The following is an 18,906-nucleotide window of genomic DNA, read 5'->3' as shown; positions in this document are numbered from 1 at the left end:
CTTACGATTGAGAACTATAAGTTTCGATTTCGTTTTCAGCTAATGGGGTCCTTGCTCTTGTGTCGTCCTTTTACATATTCTACATCAATGGAAGTTGTAGTACGGTGTCAGAATAAAGTAGAGTGTATTTCACGGCTTCTTAATTTCTTTCAATTAGACTGAGATCTTTTTCTGAAAGAGAGAAGGACATTTTCATTGCATTGTATTTTTTCTGAAAAGAGTAGGGCCATATTTTACGGAGATCACGGATTTGTTATATATGACGTTTTGGTCTTCTAATATTCTTCCGTGGTTTTTCTCTAAAGTAGTATGTACTGAAAGCCTCATATAGCAAAAAAGTAAATCACGTAATAATTCTGAGATTTTTGGAATTGTCACAACGGAGAAACATTGCTGGCGGTGTATGGTCCGCAAGTGTGAAGATGTTCCTTGTGAATTGCTTGCATCCAGCATTAAGGGCTGGTTTTTATCTTTTATTTTTCCAATCCTCTTTCCTTCTCAAGGTGTCCAAGACACACAGGGCCACAGAATCTCACAGGTGTCTGAGAATTCCTCCTCCTGGGACTCTCAGAGGATCCAGAACTGCAGCCGGTCCTCGCTTTGCTGTCCCTGTCCCTGTCCATGTATCTGGTCACGGTGCTGAGGAACCTGCTCAGCATCCTGGCTGTCAGCTCTGACTCCCCCCTCCACACCCCCAAGTACTTCTTCCTCTCCAACATGTGCTGGGCTGACATCGGTTTCACCTCGGCCACGGTTCCCAAGATGATTGTGGACATGCCGGCGCATAGCAGAGTCATCTCTCATGCAGTCTGCCTGACACAGATTTCTTTCTTGCTCCTTTTTGCATGTATAGAAGGCATGCTCCTGACTTTGATGGCCTATGACTGCTTTCTAGCCATCTGTTGCCCTCTGCACTACCCAGTCATCGTGAATCCTCACCTCTGTGTCTTCTTCGTTTTGGTGTCCTTTTTCCTTAGCCTGTTGGATTCCCAGCTGCACAGTTGGATTGTGTTACAATTCACCAGCATCAAGAATGTGGAAATCTCTAATTCTGTCTGTGACCCCTCTCATCTTCTCAAACTTGCTTGTTCTGACAGCGTCATCAATAGCATATTCATATATTTTGATAGTACTATGTCTGGTTTTCTTCCCATTTCAGGGATCCTTTTGTCTTACTATAAAATTTTCCCCTCCATTCTAAGGATGTCATCGTCAGATGGGAAGTATAAAGCCTTCTCCACCTATGGCTCTCACCTAGCGGCTGTTTGCTGATTTTATGGAGCAGGCATTGGCATGTACCTGGCTTCAGCTGTGTCACCACCCCCCAGGAATGGTGTGGTGGCATCAGTGATGTACGCTGTGGTCACCCTCATGCTGAACCTTTTCATCTACAGCCTGAGAAACAGGGACATACAAAGTGCCCTGCGGAGGCTGCACAGCAAAACAGTCGAATCTCATGATCTGTTCCATCCTTTTTCTTGTGTGAGTGAGAAAGGGTAACCACATTAAATCTCTACATCTGCAAATCCTGCCCCTTAGTCACATTATTTTTGTGGCTTGATGGCTTTTATTCCTTTCCGCATTTCCTTTGTGAATATTGCTTTCTTCTTTATGCCTTTAACTGGAATGGGTGAGGATTCTGGGATCCTTGGTTTATCAGAAACCTCATGACAGAATCCTCCATACCTAGGCGGCCTCTTTTAGTCTCTGAGCAATAACCTTGTCATCCAGGTGGAATCACAACCATCACTTTATATACACGAAGTCCTCACTTCGTTTCGGAATTCCCTGAAAACTGACTTTATGGAAACAATGTACAGAAGGTCCTCCAACACAACTCGTTGTTCAAAGTTGTGTAGTTATACTGTTGATGAAAAATAAGTGGTTTCACTATACATAATTTTGCTTCAAGGTGAAGTTTCCAAGAGACTTTCAAAGATGTTAAGTGAGGACATACTGTACATCAAATTCATATCCTCTTCCACAGTTCATGTGGAATTTCTTTATAAACTGCTTCTAGAGAATCTATTTAGGCAGGTTCTGTGGAGAGATCCATGTCGCCGTTCCTCAATCTTGGCTTTGAGTCAAATCACCTGGGGAGCTTACGCATGGTGAGGCCTGGGCCTCAATACTTGAGATTCTGATTTCCTTGCACCTGTGTGAGTAGGTGGATTTTTTTTTTTTTCTTTTAAAGCACCAGAGGTAGTTCCAATGACGAAGATTTTAGAGGCATGAAGCTCCAATGAATAAGAACAGAAATTAATTGTAGTATGATTTCTTCAAATATTATCTTCAAATGCATTGTCCATCAACACCACACAAATGTTTATTATGCTGTTTTTTCTTACCATTTCGCATTTTCTATTTCCTTCTTGTCTTTTTTTTTTTTTTTTTTTTTTTTTTTTTTTTTTTTTTTTTTTTTTTTTTTGAGTCAGAGTTTCACTCTTGTTGCCCAGGCTGGAGTTCAATGGCACAGTCTCGGCTCACTGCAACCTCTGCCTCCCGTATTCAAGCAATTCTCCTGTCTCAGCCTTCCAAGTAGCTGGGATTACAGGCATGCACTACCATGCCTGGCTATCTTTTTTTTTTTTTTTTTTTTGTATTGTTAGTAGAGACAGCGTTTCTCCATTTTGGTCAGGCTGGTCTTGAACTCCCGACCTCAGGTGATCCGCCCGCTTCTGCCTCCCAAAGTACTGGGATTACAGGCATGAGCGACCGCGCCCAGCCACCACTTAGCATTTACATTTTACATTTGTTGAAGTTATAGATTTATACACACATCAATTGCTGCTTTGTTATACACTTGCATATACACAAGATGGGAAATAGAAAAGAATAAAATGGGCACAGTATCCCTGAAGTTTCACATTCCGAGACTTTAAAAATATTTGCTCTTTAGAAATTTGTTTCAATGAAGAAACTGTGGTATACACACCCAGTGAAGTATTATTCAGCCTAAAGAGGAAGAAAGTCCTCTCCACTGCAGACAAAATGGATGAGATTGCAGGTCTGTATATTAAATGAAAGAAGCCAGGCACAGAATGTCAAATATTTCATATCCTCACTTCTATGTAGGAAGAAAAAAGGAAACCTTGGCCAGGATTGGTGGCTCAGACCTGTAATCCCAGCACTCTGGGAGGCTGAGTCGCACGGATCACTTGAGTCCAGGAGTTCGAGACCCGCTTGGCCAACATGGTGAAACGCCGTCTCTACGGAAAAAACAAACAATTAGCCGGGCGTGGTGACGCATGCCTCTAGTCTCAGCTACTCGGAGGGCTGAGGCCCAAGAAGCACTTGAACTAGGGAGGCGGAGCTTGCAGTGAGCCCGGATTGTGCCTGTGTACTCCAATCTGGGCAACAGAAAGAGACTCCATCACACAACTACACAGAAAAGGAATCTCAGGAAGGTGGAAAGTATAAAGGTGGTTAGCAGACGCTAGGAAGAAAAGGGGTGGGATGGGGAATGAAGACAAGTGGATAATTGGGTCCCAAAATACAGAAAGATGGAATAAGTGAATTCTAGTGTTTGATAGTACAGTGTGAAAATTTTAGTTCTTGAATATTTCCAGATGCTTTGGTAAGAAACTTCCTTTCTCATTATGCTGGTTTTTAAGCTCTTCTCTTTCTGCTCTTGAAGTCATGCTGGTTTTTTTTGTTTGTTTGTTTTTTGTTTTGAGATGGAGTTTCACTCTTGTTGCCCAGGCTGGAGTGTCATGGTGCAATCTTGGCTCACAGCAACCTCTGTCTCCTGGGTTCAAGCGATTCTCCTGCCTCCACCTCCCGAGTAGCTGGGATTATAGGCATGCGCCTGTAGTAGAGATGGGGGTTTCTCCCTGTCGGTCAGGCTGGTCTTCAACTCCTGACCTCACGTGATCCGCCCACCTCGGCTTCCCAAAGTGCTGGGATTACAGGCGTGAGCGACCGCGCCAGGCCATGCTGTAACCTTATCTGTTGTCTGTTGTTGTTTGTTTATTTTGGAGCCCAGAAATAACTTGGTACCTGTATGTTTAAATGATTTTTAACATGAGTGGTAAGAAAGCTCATTGGTGGAAAAACAGCTTTTTCAAGAAATGGTGTTGGAGAAACTTGATTTCCACATGCAGAAGAATGAAGGTGGACCCTATGTCACACCAGGTGCAAAAATTAACACAAACTGGATCAAAGACCTCACCCCAAGCTCTAAAAGAATCATTCGCCTAAAGGAAAACATTGGCCATGCTTTCATGACATCAGATTGGGCAATGTTCTCTGGGATATGACACCAAAAGCATAGGCAACAAAAGAAAATTACATTCCTTGGATTACATCTAAATGACAGACACTTTTGTGCAGCAAAAACCACGGCGAACTGAGTGAAAAGATAACCCATGGATTAGGAAAAATATTTGCAAAGCATATATCTGAAAAGAGGCTGATATCCATCATATATAAAGAACAGCTAGAACTAAACAACAAGAAACCCAAAGCATCCCATCAACAGTGGTCAGAAGACTCGAGTAGACGTGTTCCTAAAGAAGATATCGTAATGGCCAATAAGCATCTAAAATGATGTTCAAAATCACTCATTATAGGGAAGCGCAAATCAAACCAAGAATGTGACACCACACATTAGGATGGATATGATAAACAAACAGGCATTGGTGAGACTAGAGGGAAGTAGGGATGACTGAATCTGATCGGAGGGAATGTAAAACCGTGAAGGAACGGGTAAAATAGTATGACGTCTACTGGAAAAATTAGAAACAGAATGATCAGATGTTGCCGCCGTTGCATTTGTGGGTACCTACCAAAAAGAATTACAAGCCAGGAGTGGAAGACAGATTTGTGTACACCCATATTCATAGCAGCATTATTCACAAAAGCCAAAATGTGGAAGCAACCCAAGGGTTCGTGGACAGATGAATGAAAAAGCACACTGCAGTTCCTTCACACAATGGAAGACTATTCAGCCTTCAAAAGGTAGGCACTTCTGGCCGGTGCGGTGGCTCACGCCTGTAATCGCAGCGTCTTGGAAGACCGAGACGGGCGGATCACCTGAGGTCAGGAATTCAAGACCAGCCTGGCCATCTTGGTGAAACCCTGTCTCTACTGAAAATGCAAAAAATGAGATGAGCATGGTGGCGTGTGCCTATAGTCCCAGCTACTCGGGAGGATGTGGCACAAGAATCGCTGGAACCCGGGAAGCGGAGGTGAGCCCAGATTGTGCCACTGTACTCCAGCCTGTGCGACAGAGTGAGACTCCATGGAAACACAAAACAAAACAAAGTCAAACGAACAAACAAAAAACAAAAAACAAAAACAGACAGGCACTTCTGACGCAGGCCGCAACATGGATGAACCTTGAAGACATTATCGTCAGTGAAATAAATAAATCCCAAAAGGTTAAACAGGCCCAGGCTCAGTGGCTCGCAGCTGTAACACCAGCACTTAGGGAGGCTGAGCCAGGCGGATCCCTTCAGGTCAGGAGTTGAAGAGCAGCCTGGCCAATATGGTGAAAGCTCTTCTCTATTAAAAATCCAAAAATTAGCTGGGCGTGGTGGCGCACGCCTGTAATCCCAGCTACTTGGGAGACTGAGACACAAGAATCGCTTGAACCCACGATGTGGACGTTGCAGTGATCCGAGATCACGCCACTGCACTCCAGCCTGGGTGACAGAGAAAGACTCTGTCTCCAAAACAAAAAAATTAAACACAGTATGATTCCACTTATCTATCAAGTGTCTAGAGTAGTTAAACTCATAGAGTTGCAAACTAGAAAGGTGGCCCCCTGGGGTGGGCAAGAGAGAGGAATGGAGAGCTTGGTGAATGGGTGGAATTTCCATTTTGAAAGATAAAACTGTTCCGGAGACGATGGCGGTGATGGCTGCTAAACAATATGAACGTACTTAATGTCATTAATCTGTAAACTGAAAAACAGTGGAAATTGTAAATGTTTATACTGGCCATTCTATATGAACTTATATATATTTATAATTTTTAATATTTATACGTGGTATATTTTCCGATAATAAAAGATGAAAATTAAAGCAGTCGGATGTTTAAAAAGAAAAGAAAGAAGCGAAGAATACACACCAGCTTTCTCCTGATTAGAGGAGGAGCCCCAAAGCTTCTATAGACACTCACTTTTCTCTTCTTCTTCTTGCATTATTATGAGGAAATCCTTAGAGGTTGGGGAACTTGGGAGACTTTGGCTAATGAGGAGCTCTGTGCCTCAGCCCCCCAGGCCACAGAATAGTAAATACTCAGTCTGTGCCTCCAGCCCTGCAGTGTGAGGTTGCAGTCCTGTGGGCTCCACAGCCGTCACCTGTATCAGGAGGCTCATGTCTCACCCTGTCTTCTTGCCAGCCCTGAGGACGCAGTCTGAGCCTCCACGGTGCACCACGCAGGGAGGACAGTGGACCTGTTCTCCGTGGTCATGTCCCAGCAGAGGGGAGAGGCAGTTCAGTGAGTGTAGGGAAAAGAAAGAGAGATCAGACTCTTACTGTGTCTATGTAGAAAGGAAAGACATAAGAGACTCCATTCTGAGAAAGACCTGTACTTTCAACAATTGCTTTGCTGAGATGTTGTTAATGTGTAGCTTTGCCCCAGCCACTTTGACCCAACCTGAAGTTCACAAAAACATGTGTTGTATGAAATCAAGGTTTAAGGGATCTGGGGCTGTGCAGAACGTGCCTTGTTAACAAGATGTTTCCAAGCAGTATACTTTGTAAAAGTCGTCGCCATTCTCTAGTCTCAATAAACCAGGGGGACAATACACTGTGGAAAGCCGCAAGGAGCCCTGCCCTTGAAAGCAGGGTATTGTCCAAGGTTTCACCCCATGTGATAGTCTGAAATATGGCCTCATGGGATGAGAAAGACCTGACCGTCCCCCAGACCGACCCCCGTAAAGGGTCTGTGCTGAGGTGGATTAGTGAAAGAGGAAAGCCTCTTGCAGTTGAGAGAGAGAGAGGCCGCTGTCTCCTGCCTGCCCCTGGGAACTGAATGTCTCGGTATAAAACCCGATTGTACATTTGTTCAATTCTGAGATGGGAGAAAAACCGCCCTATGGTGAGAGGCGAGACATGTTTGCAGCAATGCTGCCTTGTCATTCTTTATTCCACTGAGATGTTTGGGTGGAGAGAAACATAAATCTGGCTTAGGTACACGTCCGGTCATAGTACCTTCCCTTGAACTTCATTATGACATAGATTCTATTGCTCACATGTTCGTTGCTGGCCTTCTCCTTATTATCACCCTGCCCTCCTACTACATTCCTTTTTGCTAAAATAATAATCAATAAAAACTGAGGGAACTCAGAGGCCCGTGCCAGTGCAGGTCCTTGGTATGCTGAGCGCTGGTCCCCTAGGCCCACTGTTGTTTCTCCATACTTTGTCTCTGTGTCTTATTTCTTTTCTCAGTCTCTTGTCCCACACGACTTGAAATACCCACAGCTGTGGAGGGGGAGGCCACACCTTCAAGTGAGTGCTGAAGGATGGTCGGGAGCCTTGTTTGTTTCCTCATCCTCAGGACAAACAGGAGAGTGTGGTGGGCAGATGTGAGGAAACCAATATGCAACTCTCTGCTCAGCAGACTGTGCAGTTTCTGTTCTTGGTTGTGCTGGGGGTCTCAGAAATCTTATTCAAAATTTTGCTTTCCTCCCCCACTGGTTGTCCTTTTCATAGACATCTCACCCATGATAGCAGGGAATCAGTCCCTCTAAACTATTCCCTAAGAACAACAAAGAGATTCTGAAGGTGATGATGAGGATAAAGAGGATGATGACAGACACCATGGCATCATGAACCCTTACTGAGGGCTTCCTAAAGGCCAGACTCTGAGCTCTGTGCTCTATGCAGCTTGTTTCATTTCATCTGCATAGTCTCCACGTTATTAGTGCACATTTCATGATGATTTTACAGACTAGAAAAAGCGCAACGGATTTTCATGTAGCTTGTACCAGATCACGAAGTCAAAAAGGGTGAAGTCCAATTTGAACCAGGCAGTCTAAGTCCAGACACATGGTATTTGGCAAGTCCTCTCCCTGCAACCATCCTGCCCTCTCAAATCCTCGTCACTCAGGCGGATGCCCCTGCTCACTGTGCCCTTCCCTTTGGAGGTTCCTTGGAGACCACAGCTAGACCAGTGGGTGCCACAATCACTGTGTCATGTATAGAAAAGTCAGCTGAGATCACATCAAGGATTCCAGAAAGAATTGGCACAGGATCATTCGGGACGCATCTCTCCCTTGTCCCTGTTCCTGGCTTTCCTTACAGCTCTCGAATTCCTCAAAGGAGTCATCAATTCGGAGTTTGGATTCCATTCCTATTGAGGAAGCTGGAAAGTTTTTCAAAAATTCTCCTCCGATGTGCCTGTGGTTAAGACCACTGAGCTCTGCTTAAAACTTTTTGAAGCTGGGTGCGGTGGCTCACGTTTGTAATCCCAGCCCTTTGGGAGGCTGAGGCACGCGAATCACAAGGTCAGGATTTCGAGACCAGCCTGGCCAACATGGTGAAACCCTGTTTCTACTAAAAATACGAAAAAAACCCCAAAAAACAAAAAAATTAGCCAGGCATGGTGGCATACACCTGTAATCCCAGCTACTGGGGAGGCTGAGACAGGAGACTCCTTTGAAGCCGGGAGACAGAGGTTGCAGTGAATCGAGATCACGCCACTGCACTCCTGCCTGGGCAACAGAGCAAGACTCTGTCTCAAAAAAATAAATAAATAAAAATGACGAAAAAATGTGCTTGGATGGGCTTGGCAAACTTTAGCCATTAGCTCACGTACCAGTTTGGAAGGGCATACCTTCAGTCACTTCACCCTTTAATCCCTTTGCTCAAGACTAAAGTTCTGAGAGGAAGTCTAATCGGCTGAGTTGTGTCCATGTGGGCAGTGCAGGAAAGGATGCAGCGGGAGGCGGCTCCAGGGACGTCTTTGGCTTCCATCATGGGGGAGCAGGCGCCTGGATTATCCACCCTAACAAATCTGGACAAAGGAAAACGAGGTTCTCTGAGGAAGGAGACATAGAGCCCAAGGAGGTAACCAAGAGACAAATAGTGATCCTGTTTGTCATTTTCTTTTACACATGTGTGTACATTATCTTACACTTATCACTTTGTTTTCTTTCTCTCCTTTAATTGCACCCTGCTGCCAAAAGTTAAAATAAAATGAAAGTATTGAGATAGCTCAGTAAGAGACTTTTGGTCAATTGCCTTTTCATATAGTGAGCAGCTGCCCAAACAATTGTCTCTCTCACTGTGCAAATTTGCAAGCGTTTGCATGATCACTCCCAATCCCCCAACACAGAGCTGTGTTACAGCACAATTTAGTTCAGTGTTTTGCTCTCTGCAACAGGGAGATTCTCATCCATTACACGTTGCAGTAAAAACAGGGGTACCATAAGCAACCACCTCTTTCCTCAACGGTGTGATGAAAGCAAAAGCCAAGTAGCTCCATGTATCCAACTTAAAAATATAAAATTTACGCCCGTGGGCTGCAGTTGGAGCTATGGCGGCGGCAGCTGTCACTGGGCCTAGCCCGGGGTGTGCACCTGGGGACTCCCCAGAAGGGCTGGATGGGGAGGCTCACGGAGCGCCGGTGGAAGGCGCACAGGATGCTAAAGTTTTACAATGGCCTCTCGGAAGGGGAGGCGATGGGACTCCCCGCGGGGACCGACCCCCTGGACCCCACTGATCTGAACGGGGCGCACTTCGACCCGGAAGTCTACCTAGACAAGCTTCCTAGAGAGTGCCCTCTGGCCCAGCTGATGAACAGTGAGACGGACATGGTGCAGCAGATCCGGACTCTAGACAGCCACATGCAAACCCCGGTCTATGAGAACTACGATAAGTTCTCATAGACCCAGCCACAGAAATTGACAAACAGCATAAAACTGTATGAGGAATTGCAGGAGACCCAGAATTTCCCAAATAACCTTGTAAAAGAAGAACAAAGTTGGAAGACTCACAAAAAAATATACATATATATATACATATATATATAAAGTTGTGTTTTCATTCAGTTGTAAATGTTTAGTAATTTCTATTGTGATTTTTCATTTAACTCATGAAACGATATTTTTAATTTTCCAAATGTATGCTTGTGTTTAGCTATCTTCTTGCTGTTGACTTCTAATTTTGTTGCATTATGGTCAGGAAAATGTGATCTGGACAATATCAATTGTATAGTGGATTTTGTTGAGACTTCTTTATGGCCTAATATGTGGCCAGGTTTTTTTTTTTTTTTTTTTTTTTTTTTGTTAATTTGCCACATGTGGTTGAAAGGAATGTGGATTATTTGGTTTTTTTTAGGAGAGTTTTTATTTTTAAATAGATAAGGTTCTCAGTGTAACTTAAATCTAGCTTCAATTAACAATATGCTAGATCTCTCAAACCTTAGGATGTTAGTCAGTGTAACAATAGACTGCTGCTGAGATGAATAAACCCTGAACTCTCAGTGGGTTGACACCCATAGCATAGTCTGGTACAGGGCAGGGGTTCTCCTTGAGGGCCCTTGTCCAACAGTGATTCAGAGATTCTGGAGGTTTCCATCTTTTAATTCTGCCATCTCAGAGTTTTTCACTTGTAGCCCTATGGATAGTAAGAAAGGAAACATAGCTCACACTTGCTTTTGATAACCTTGGCCCAGAAGTGATTTCTTACATTCCTATTGGTGGAAATGCAGTCACATGGTTCCAAACTAACTGCAAGTGAGGCTGGGAAATGTAGTCTTTCTGCATGTCCAGGAAGAGGAATGGTGTGAACACAGCATTGTCTTTGACACACTAAGCATGTGCTGAAGAGTTCTTACTCTTACAGGAGGTTTGTCTGTCCTGTGTAACTTTCTCAGTTTTTGCTTAGATAGTTTCAGGCGATGTTGTTTGGTGCATTCAGCTTAATGATTATTATGTCCTCTTGGCAAAGTAGTCAAGATTCCCATCAGTTTGAATGAAAGTGTTTTACAGATAGGTCAGGAAATGTTAATACTTTAAAAGGCCCTTCTATTCCTCCACTCTACAGATAAGAACAACAGAGTCCTAGAGAGAGGAGGTCATGGGTCTCACTCATGAGTGGCAGAATTGAAACCAACATGGCACTAACTTTGCCTTTCCCCCATCATGTTGTTCTCCCTCTATCTTCACTCTGCTGATTTCTTCACTTGCTCCATACAGACCTCTCATTGCCAAGTGTATAAGTGTGTCCAGAATTGCTGGGTTCTTGGTCTCACTCACTTCAAGAATGAAGCTGTGGAACCTTCTGGTGAGCGTTGCAGTTCTTAAAGGTGGTGTGTCTGGAGTTTGTTCCTTCTGATGTTTGGATGTGTTCGAAGTTTCTTCCTTCTGGTGGAGTTCGTGGTCTCGCTGGCTCAGGAGTGAAGCTGCAGGCCTTCATGGTGAGTTTTACAGCTCTTAAGGCTGCACGTCTGGAGTTGTTCATTTCTCCCGGTGGGTTCATGGTCTCGCTGGCTTCAGGAGTGAGGCTGCAGACCTTCTTGGTGAGTGTTACAGATCATAAAGGCAGTGTGGACCCAAACAGTGAGCAGCAACAACATTTATTGCAAAGAGCAAAAGAACAAAGCTTCCACAGTGCGGAAGGTGACCCCAGTGGGTTGCCACTGCTGGCTCTGGCAGTCTGCTTTTATTCTCTTACCTGGCTCCACCCACATCCTGCTGATTGGTCCATTTTACAGAGAGCCTGAGTGGTCTGTTTTGATAGGGCACTAATTGGTGCGTTTACAATCCCTGAGCTGGACATAAAGGCTCCCCACGTCCCCACTAGATTAGCTAGATACAGAGTGTCCACACAAAGGTTCTCCAAGTCCCCACCCTAGTAACTAGATACAGAGTGTTGATTGGTGCATTTACAAACCCTGAGCTAGACACAGGGTGCTGATTGGTGTGTTTACAAACCTTGAGCTAGATACAGAGTGCCAATTGGTGTATTTACAATCCCTTAGCTAGACATAAAGGTTCTACAAGTCCCCACCAGACTCAGGAGCACAGCTGGCTTCACCCAGTGGATCCAGCACAGGAGCTGCAGGTGGAGCTGCCTGCCAGTCCCCCTCCATGCGCCCACACTCTTCAGCCCTTGGGTGGTCGATGGGACTGGGCGCCGTGGAGCAGGGGGCGGTGATCATTGGGGAGGCTTGGGCCACACAGGAGCCCACTGAGGGGGGAGGCTAAGGAATGGCAGGCTGCAGGTCCCGAGCCCTGCCCCACAGGGAGGCAGCTAAGGCCCGGTGAGAAGTCAAGCATAGCAGCTGCTGGCCCAGGTTCTAAGCCCCTTGCTGCCCGGGCAGGCAAGGCCTGCCAGCAGCTCCTAGTGCACGGCCGCCAAGCCCACGCCCATCCGGAACTGCAGCTGGCAGGCAAGCAGTGCACATAGCCTCAGTTCCGGCTCATGCCTCTCCCTCCATGCCTCCCTGCAAACTAAGGGAGCCAGTTCCGACCTTGGCCAGCCCAGAAAGTGGCTCCCACCGTGCAGCCGTGGGCTGAAGGGCTCCTCAAGTGCCACCAAAGTGGGAGCCCGGGCAGAGGAGGCACCGAGAGTGAATGAGGGCTGTGAGGGCTTCCAGCACGCTGTCACTTCTCATAAGGAGTGATTAATCTGAGCTTCTCCAGAAAGTCCATTCCTGGTAGGCACTGAGAATAAGAAATCTCAGAGTATAAAAAAACATCAAGTGGTAGCACTTTTGTGAATGGCTCCCAAATTAGATCCTTTACCTTTTTTTTCATTAAGCACAGTTGCAAAAAAACACCCATAGCCTGAGATGAAGCACATATTAGAGAAAGGTTCTCTCTGTAGAATTATGTATTACTTCAATGAGCATTAAAAAGAGGAGACGGGACGTGCTCTTTCTAGCTATTATTACCTCCACTATAGAGTTGACATACACAAGCTCATTATTGCATTATGTTTTATTCAACAAAATAACTCTAACGTTGAAGCTTAAATTGAATTCGTTAAAACATCTTTGTCTCCAGCATAGTGTGCCTCAAGGGTCTCCTTGGTGCCCGAATTTTCTCCAGAATTACAGTGCTGAAGCTATGGTAATGGTGAAATTATATGCAATCTGCAAAACAATGTGGCTATAACGTGGTAATTGGCCTTCCACATAATTAAAGGAACATTTCCTCATCAGAGCTGTTCCATCAGAGACCCAAAGGCTATCGTTGTACAAATCACCCACTTAGGAAAACCTTTATTCCCATCAGCCTATAAAAATCTGCTTATGCAAACAGATTTACTTATTCAATAACATTAATGGCTTCTCATAGTTAAAAAGTCATCAATGTGATTGACCTATAATCTGTTTCCTCTGTGACCAAGTGTCATTTTTATTTTGACAGTTAGGAGCCTTTTGACTCTTTCACAGCTGGCATGAAGGCACAGGGAGGGAAATCTCCAAAACCAACAACCTGTGTATTCCCAGCCTATTAATCAATAGAAAATCACTTCAACAGGATTAGGGTCTTGTACCTGGCAGAAAGGCTCTTATGGACATTGGAACTGGACTTTTACACTTGATATGACACTTCCTTGAGTCACATTAGATTCATGTTTGATAGACTCTTGCCGAAACATTGCTCCAGGGTCTGTGCAGTAGCTAAAGCCTTTTTGTTTTTGTTGTTTTAAAAGCAGCATTAAATGTTTTCATGAAGACCTTCCCAGCAGTGATTTTATTGGGAATATGGTCTTTAGCTCTGGTCCTGAATAACTCACACTGAGGAAACCTCTATCAAGCGTTTTATTGGAAGATGTCTGATGGATGGTCGGTTTTAATAACAAATCTCTTCCCTTTTTCTGTCCCCTGTGTTCTATTCTCCTTTCTCTACACATTATTCTGGGAGGATTCACCTATTCCCAAAGTCCTTTCCTCTTTATTTCCATTCCAGAGCTCTCTGTATAACTCCAGGCTGATGAATCCAACGGCCCAGTTGTTATCTCCACTTGGCTGTCTGTCTTGCATTGACCTCGTCTTACCTTTCCTCTCCTGATTTCCTCTTCTGCCTGGGCTCCCCACGTTAGATTCACACCACCATCCCCCCAGCTTCCAAATCACCTAGGTCTCATCCTTCATTCCTCCCTCTTTCTCAGTTAAGTTAGTCTACTGTCTCCTGTCCATCCCCACTGCCACAGCCTTGGTCCAGCCAACCATCTTGTCTCACTTGGTGTATTGCAGCCTCCTACCTGGTCTACTCACCTCCCACTCTCCTTCAGCCAGACTGATCTTCTTTTAGCACAAAGTGGATCATTGCTCCCCTGCCTAAAAACATCTACTGTCTCCCTTTGTCTACAGGATAAACACGACAAAGAGCCTTTAAGATTTGGCTCCAACTTACCTCTACATTAGTCACTTTTTACAATTATATGAACATCTCTCAGCTCCTCACCCTATCACGTCTCGATTTTTGCACATGCTCTTCCCTCTGCTGGGAATGATCTTCCACACCTCTCCTATCGACCTGGCTAGTTCCTACCATTTTCTAGTCTTCAACTGAGGAGTCCTGTGGTGGAGAAGGATTTCTCACCACCTGATAGAGATTGCATGCCCACCCACCTCCGGGCTTTTTTTTTTTTTTTTTTTTTTTTTTTTTTTTTTTTTTTTTTTTGACGGAGTCTCGCTCTGGCCACCCAGGCTGGAGTTCAGTGACGCGATCTTGGCTCACTGCAATCTCCGCATCCCGGGTTCAAGCAATTCTCCCACCTCAGCATTCTGAGTATCTGGAATTGCAGGTGATCACCACCACATCTGGCTAATTTTTTTGTATTTTTAGTAAAGACAGGATTTCACTATGTTGGCCAGGTTGTTTTCGAACTCCTGGCCTCAAGTGATCCACCCACCTTGGCCTCCCAAAGTGCTGGGATTACAGACATGAACAACTGCACCTGGCCGATTGGGTGCCCCTTCTATGTGCTCCCATTGCCCAGGCATACTGTCACCATAACTCTTACCATTCTGAGTTGAAAATGATTTTTTTTTTTGCTTTTTATTTCTCTCATTAAATGCAAAGCTCATTGAAAAGAGGACAGTGGTTGTTCACTGTTGTACTCCTAACCTTTGACTCAGTGTCCTGAGGTTGGCTCTAGAGCTGTGCACACATGTTCAGACATTGGAGCACATCTTGTCTAGCACCTCTTTTGAGGTGGCTTAGAAAAAAGTCAGTAGGTACTTCCCCAAGGATGAAACAGAAGCTTCACCTAAAGCAGTTCTTCCACTTCAGCCTGCATTAGCATCCTCTGAGAGCTTGTTAAAAATGCAGTCTCCTAGAGCCCACTCTTCAAGAGTCGGTGAGTTGCTTCATCATCAAAATATATACAGAATTCAGCCAGTCTTAGGCGCCAGCCTGGTCTGAGCCTCTGTGGACTCCCACCTGCAGAATCTCCCTGCTGGTCTCCTTGCTTCTGCTCTTACCTTCTTATTACCCATTCAAGTATCCAGGGTGATCCTTTTTAAAAACTTTTTAAATTTTTTTGAGATGAAGTCTCACTCTGTTGCCCAAGCTGGAGTGCAGAGGTTCCATCTCAGCTCGCTGCAGCTCTACCTCCTGGGCTCAAGCCATCCTCCCACCTCAGCCTCCTGGGTAACTGGGACCAAAGACATACACCACCACACCCGGCTAATTTTTGTATTTTTTGTAAAGACACGGTCTTGCTAAGTTTCCCAGGCTAGTCTTGAACTTCTGTGTGCACCCACCTCAGCCTCCTGCATTTTTAGGAGGCCCCTCTTGTAGGGATTTTGATGCAGAGGCCTGGGTGCCTCTTGTCTCCTCCCATCTCTCTCCGTCTTTCTGTCTCTGCCCTCTCTCTCTTTCTCTTTGCCTTGTAGCTGCCCTGGGAACTAGACTCTGCCTTAGCCATCCCTCTGACTCTTGTTTGCTTTTACACTGAGGCTACTTTAAGTTGCACCTTGATCTGAAGCCTTGGGCTTCTGTTCCTATTCCTTGCTTTTGTTGGAAGGGCCGTGCAGCTTCTTGACAAATTGCAAAGTTGCCTACGAGTTTCCAAGTCCCCAAGAACCAAGCCAGATGACAAACAAAGATGCAGCCCACAGCTGGGGAGAAAGATTTCATGTCCACACAGAGACTCCAAGATGCTGAACTGAAATCCACCCCAAAACCTGTTTTCTCTCTCATTTAAGTTCAATGTCACCTGGGGGCTTGCAGGGCAAGGCTGGTGACCATTCACAGGGCAAAGATGCTTTGAAATGTCAACTGACAATGGTGTGGTGGTTGACAGATGGCACGTCAGAGCATAGATTAACATGGAAAGAGAAACTCACCCCTTTGGGGGAGTGTGTGAGGCTGGCAGCCACACAGAGGGGTTTTGCTGTGAGCTCTTGCATAGATGTAAACAACCAGGTTTTGCTTTCTGAGCCTGAGTGGAAGCATGTTCCTCCCTGCACATTGCCGCTCTGCAGCAAATGTTTATTTCTGTCGCATTGATTAAAAGTGCTTACCAGGCCGGGCGCGGTGGCTCACGCCTGTACTCCCAGCACTTTGGGAGGCCGAGGCAAGCAGATCACAAGGTCAGGAGATTGAGACCATCCTGGCTAACACGGTGAAACCCCGTCTCTACGAAAAATACAAAAAATTAGCCATGGTGGCGGGCGCCTGTAGTCCCAGCTACTTGGGAGGCTGAGGCAGGAGAATGGCATGAACCCAGGAGGCGGGGCTTGCAGTGAGCCGAGATTGTGCCACTGCACTCCAGCCTGGTTGACAGAGCAGGACTCCGTCTCAAAAAAAGTGCTTACCTAAGGGGTTTGAGGGCAGTGGTGTCAGTGTGAGTTATAGCTCTGCCGGCTGCCAGTGGAGCCAGCCGCTCTGCGCAGCCGTGCAAGGGCGTTTTGAAAATTGGCTCAGCCGGCCAGGAGTGACTGGATGTAAATATTGCTGCCACTACATACTGTAGCCTGATTGGGGCTGTGTTTGCAGAACCCCTAAACCACCACACTTGTTCAGGCTTAAAAATAAGCTTTCTTTTTTGGTTGTTTTGTTTTGTTTTATGAGATGGAGTCTTGTTCTGTCACCGGGTTGGAATGCAGTGGCATGATCTCGGCCCACTGCAACCTCTGCCTCCTGCGTTCAAGTGATTCTCCTGCCTCAGGCTCCCGAGTAGCTGGGACTACAGGCGTGTGCCATCATGGCCAGCTAATTTTTGAATTTTTAGTACAGACAGGGCTTCACCATGTTGGTCAGGATGGTTTGATCTCTTGACCTCGTGATCTGCCCACCTTGGCTTCCCAAAGTGCTAGGATTACAGGCGTGAGCCACCATGCCTGGTCAAAAATAAACTTACTTTCTTACCTCTTCTGCTGAACTCTATTTGCTTCTTTTCTCAACTTCTGCTGAACTCTATTTTGCTTGTTTTTCCTGGATAAAGCTCTTCTTTATCCAGAAGACATTTAGCAACAAAGTTACCCAATGCCCTTCCCTAGTCTATCCTTGCAACTGGCTCTCAGGTTGGGGTGGGGGGGTGTGTAGGAGGAAATCCTTGACAGAACCAATTTACATGACAGCTTGGAGGACTCTCGCTAGCCCCAGGAGGTGTTTGCATTTTTAAATTGGTTAGTAGTGTCAGAATGTTTCATGAATAAGAGCCCAGACTCTAAGTTGGATACCCTGAATTTAAATCTCAACATGGCCACTTTGTATATAACCAGAGGTTGGATTTGGGGACCCAATGGATCTACCATAACTTGAACTTACACCAACTTTCACGTGACCTCCAAAATGCCTATTCTGACTAGTAGACCCTAGTCTCGCCCTAGTGCCAGTTCAGAGCCTGTGTCCAGTGATCCTGCACAGGTCCCATTAGTTCCTTTTCTCCTATTCAGTCATCCTGGTAAAAGGCTGTGTATTCCTTTGGGGGCAGGCTGGGAGAAAGATTGACAGTATTAATTTTTGGCAGTGGAGCCCAGTCCTTTCTGGAGGGGACCTGGCTTCCCATTCAGACAAGGGACTCCGGGTCTGTGAACTGGCTTATGTCTGGGAATTGACGCGGGACTGTGACTCTGTTTTTATGATTCAGATTAGACTTCTGCTCACCTGACCTAGAACTCTTCTGCAAACACAGATCAAGTAAAAATGTGGCAGGTTTCTTATCTATTTCACTTCTAAGAAAGCCACGATCAGCTGGCACCATAGGTCTCTGCGAGTCAGGCTATTCTGGTTGCAGCTTTGACTCTGCTGTCTTTTATGGTAACTGCATTCACCTTGCCTTTGGGGATTGAGTGCTCTGATCACTTGGCCCCAGCCCCTGTAGTGTGCCTATGTCACTTACCCTCTTTATACGTCAGTCACCTCCACTATAAAATGGGCATCCTCATTGCACCCACCCCCAGGGCGGCTGTGAGGTATAGATGGATTAGCATATGGAAAGTAATAGAAGAGGGTCTCAAAGCCCATGTGTCATTATCAGAATTATTTCATGACAGGGGAGAGCTGGAGGAGAGAGGAAAGAGTTGAGCAGACCCACGTGCTCTCCCACCAGTGTTTCCTGAGCACCTACTATGTGCTGCCCACTGTGAGAGCCGTTACGGTTGAAATAGAGAGCACAGCAGTGTAGGGGCTGCCATCAGGAGCTTAGTGGGGAGACCATTGTGCAACATGGTTCCAGAGCTTGGGGTGGGGAAGCTCAGGGAGTACAGGGGCCTAGGATCTTGGGCAGAATCATGGAAAGGACACAGCCTCCCCAGCCTCTCCTGCCTCCGCTGCCTCCCTGGCCTCCTCTGCTTCCCTGGCCTCTCCTGCCTTCCTGGCTTCCCCTTCCACCCCGGCCTCCCCAGTCTCCCCTGTCTCTCCTGCTTTTGAGGTGGGCCAGGAGCTGCTGGTGCTCACTTAGCCTGTCCTGGACTCTGGGTGTAGCACTTCGATGTCCAGAAAATACCCCTGGGTTCAGCTTATCACACAGCCAAGGAAGGAGCTCC

General features: G+C 45.8%; 1 protein-coding gene across 1 annotated transcript in view; it reads left to right on the top strand.

The window, feature by feature from the left end:
- The first annotated feature begins 10,570 nt into the window (after positions 1-10,570).
- Positions 10,571-18,906, top strand: part of LOC100992112 (translation initiation factor IF-2) — a 120,221-nt gene continuing 111,885 nt past the window's right edge. The window contains 2 exon segments of the mRNA XM_063607041.1: positions 10,571-10,577; positions 12,277-12,345. Of these exon segments, the coding sequence (XP_063463111.1) occupies positions 10,571-10,577; positions 12,277-12,345 (76 nt within the window).

The sequence above is a fragment of the Pan paniscus genome, chromosome 7, assembly GCF_029289425.2.
Source record: "Pan paniscus chromosome 7, NHGRI_mPanPan1-v2.0_pri, whole genome shotgun sequence".
Classification (NCBI taxonomy): domain Eukaryota; kingdom Metazoa; phylum Chordata; class Mammalia; order Primates; family Hominidae; genus Pan; species Pan paniscus.
This window is presented reverse-complemented; position numbering and strand designations above follow the sequence as displayed.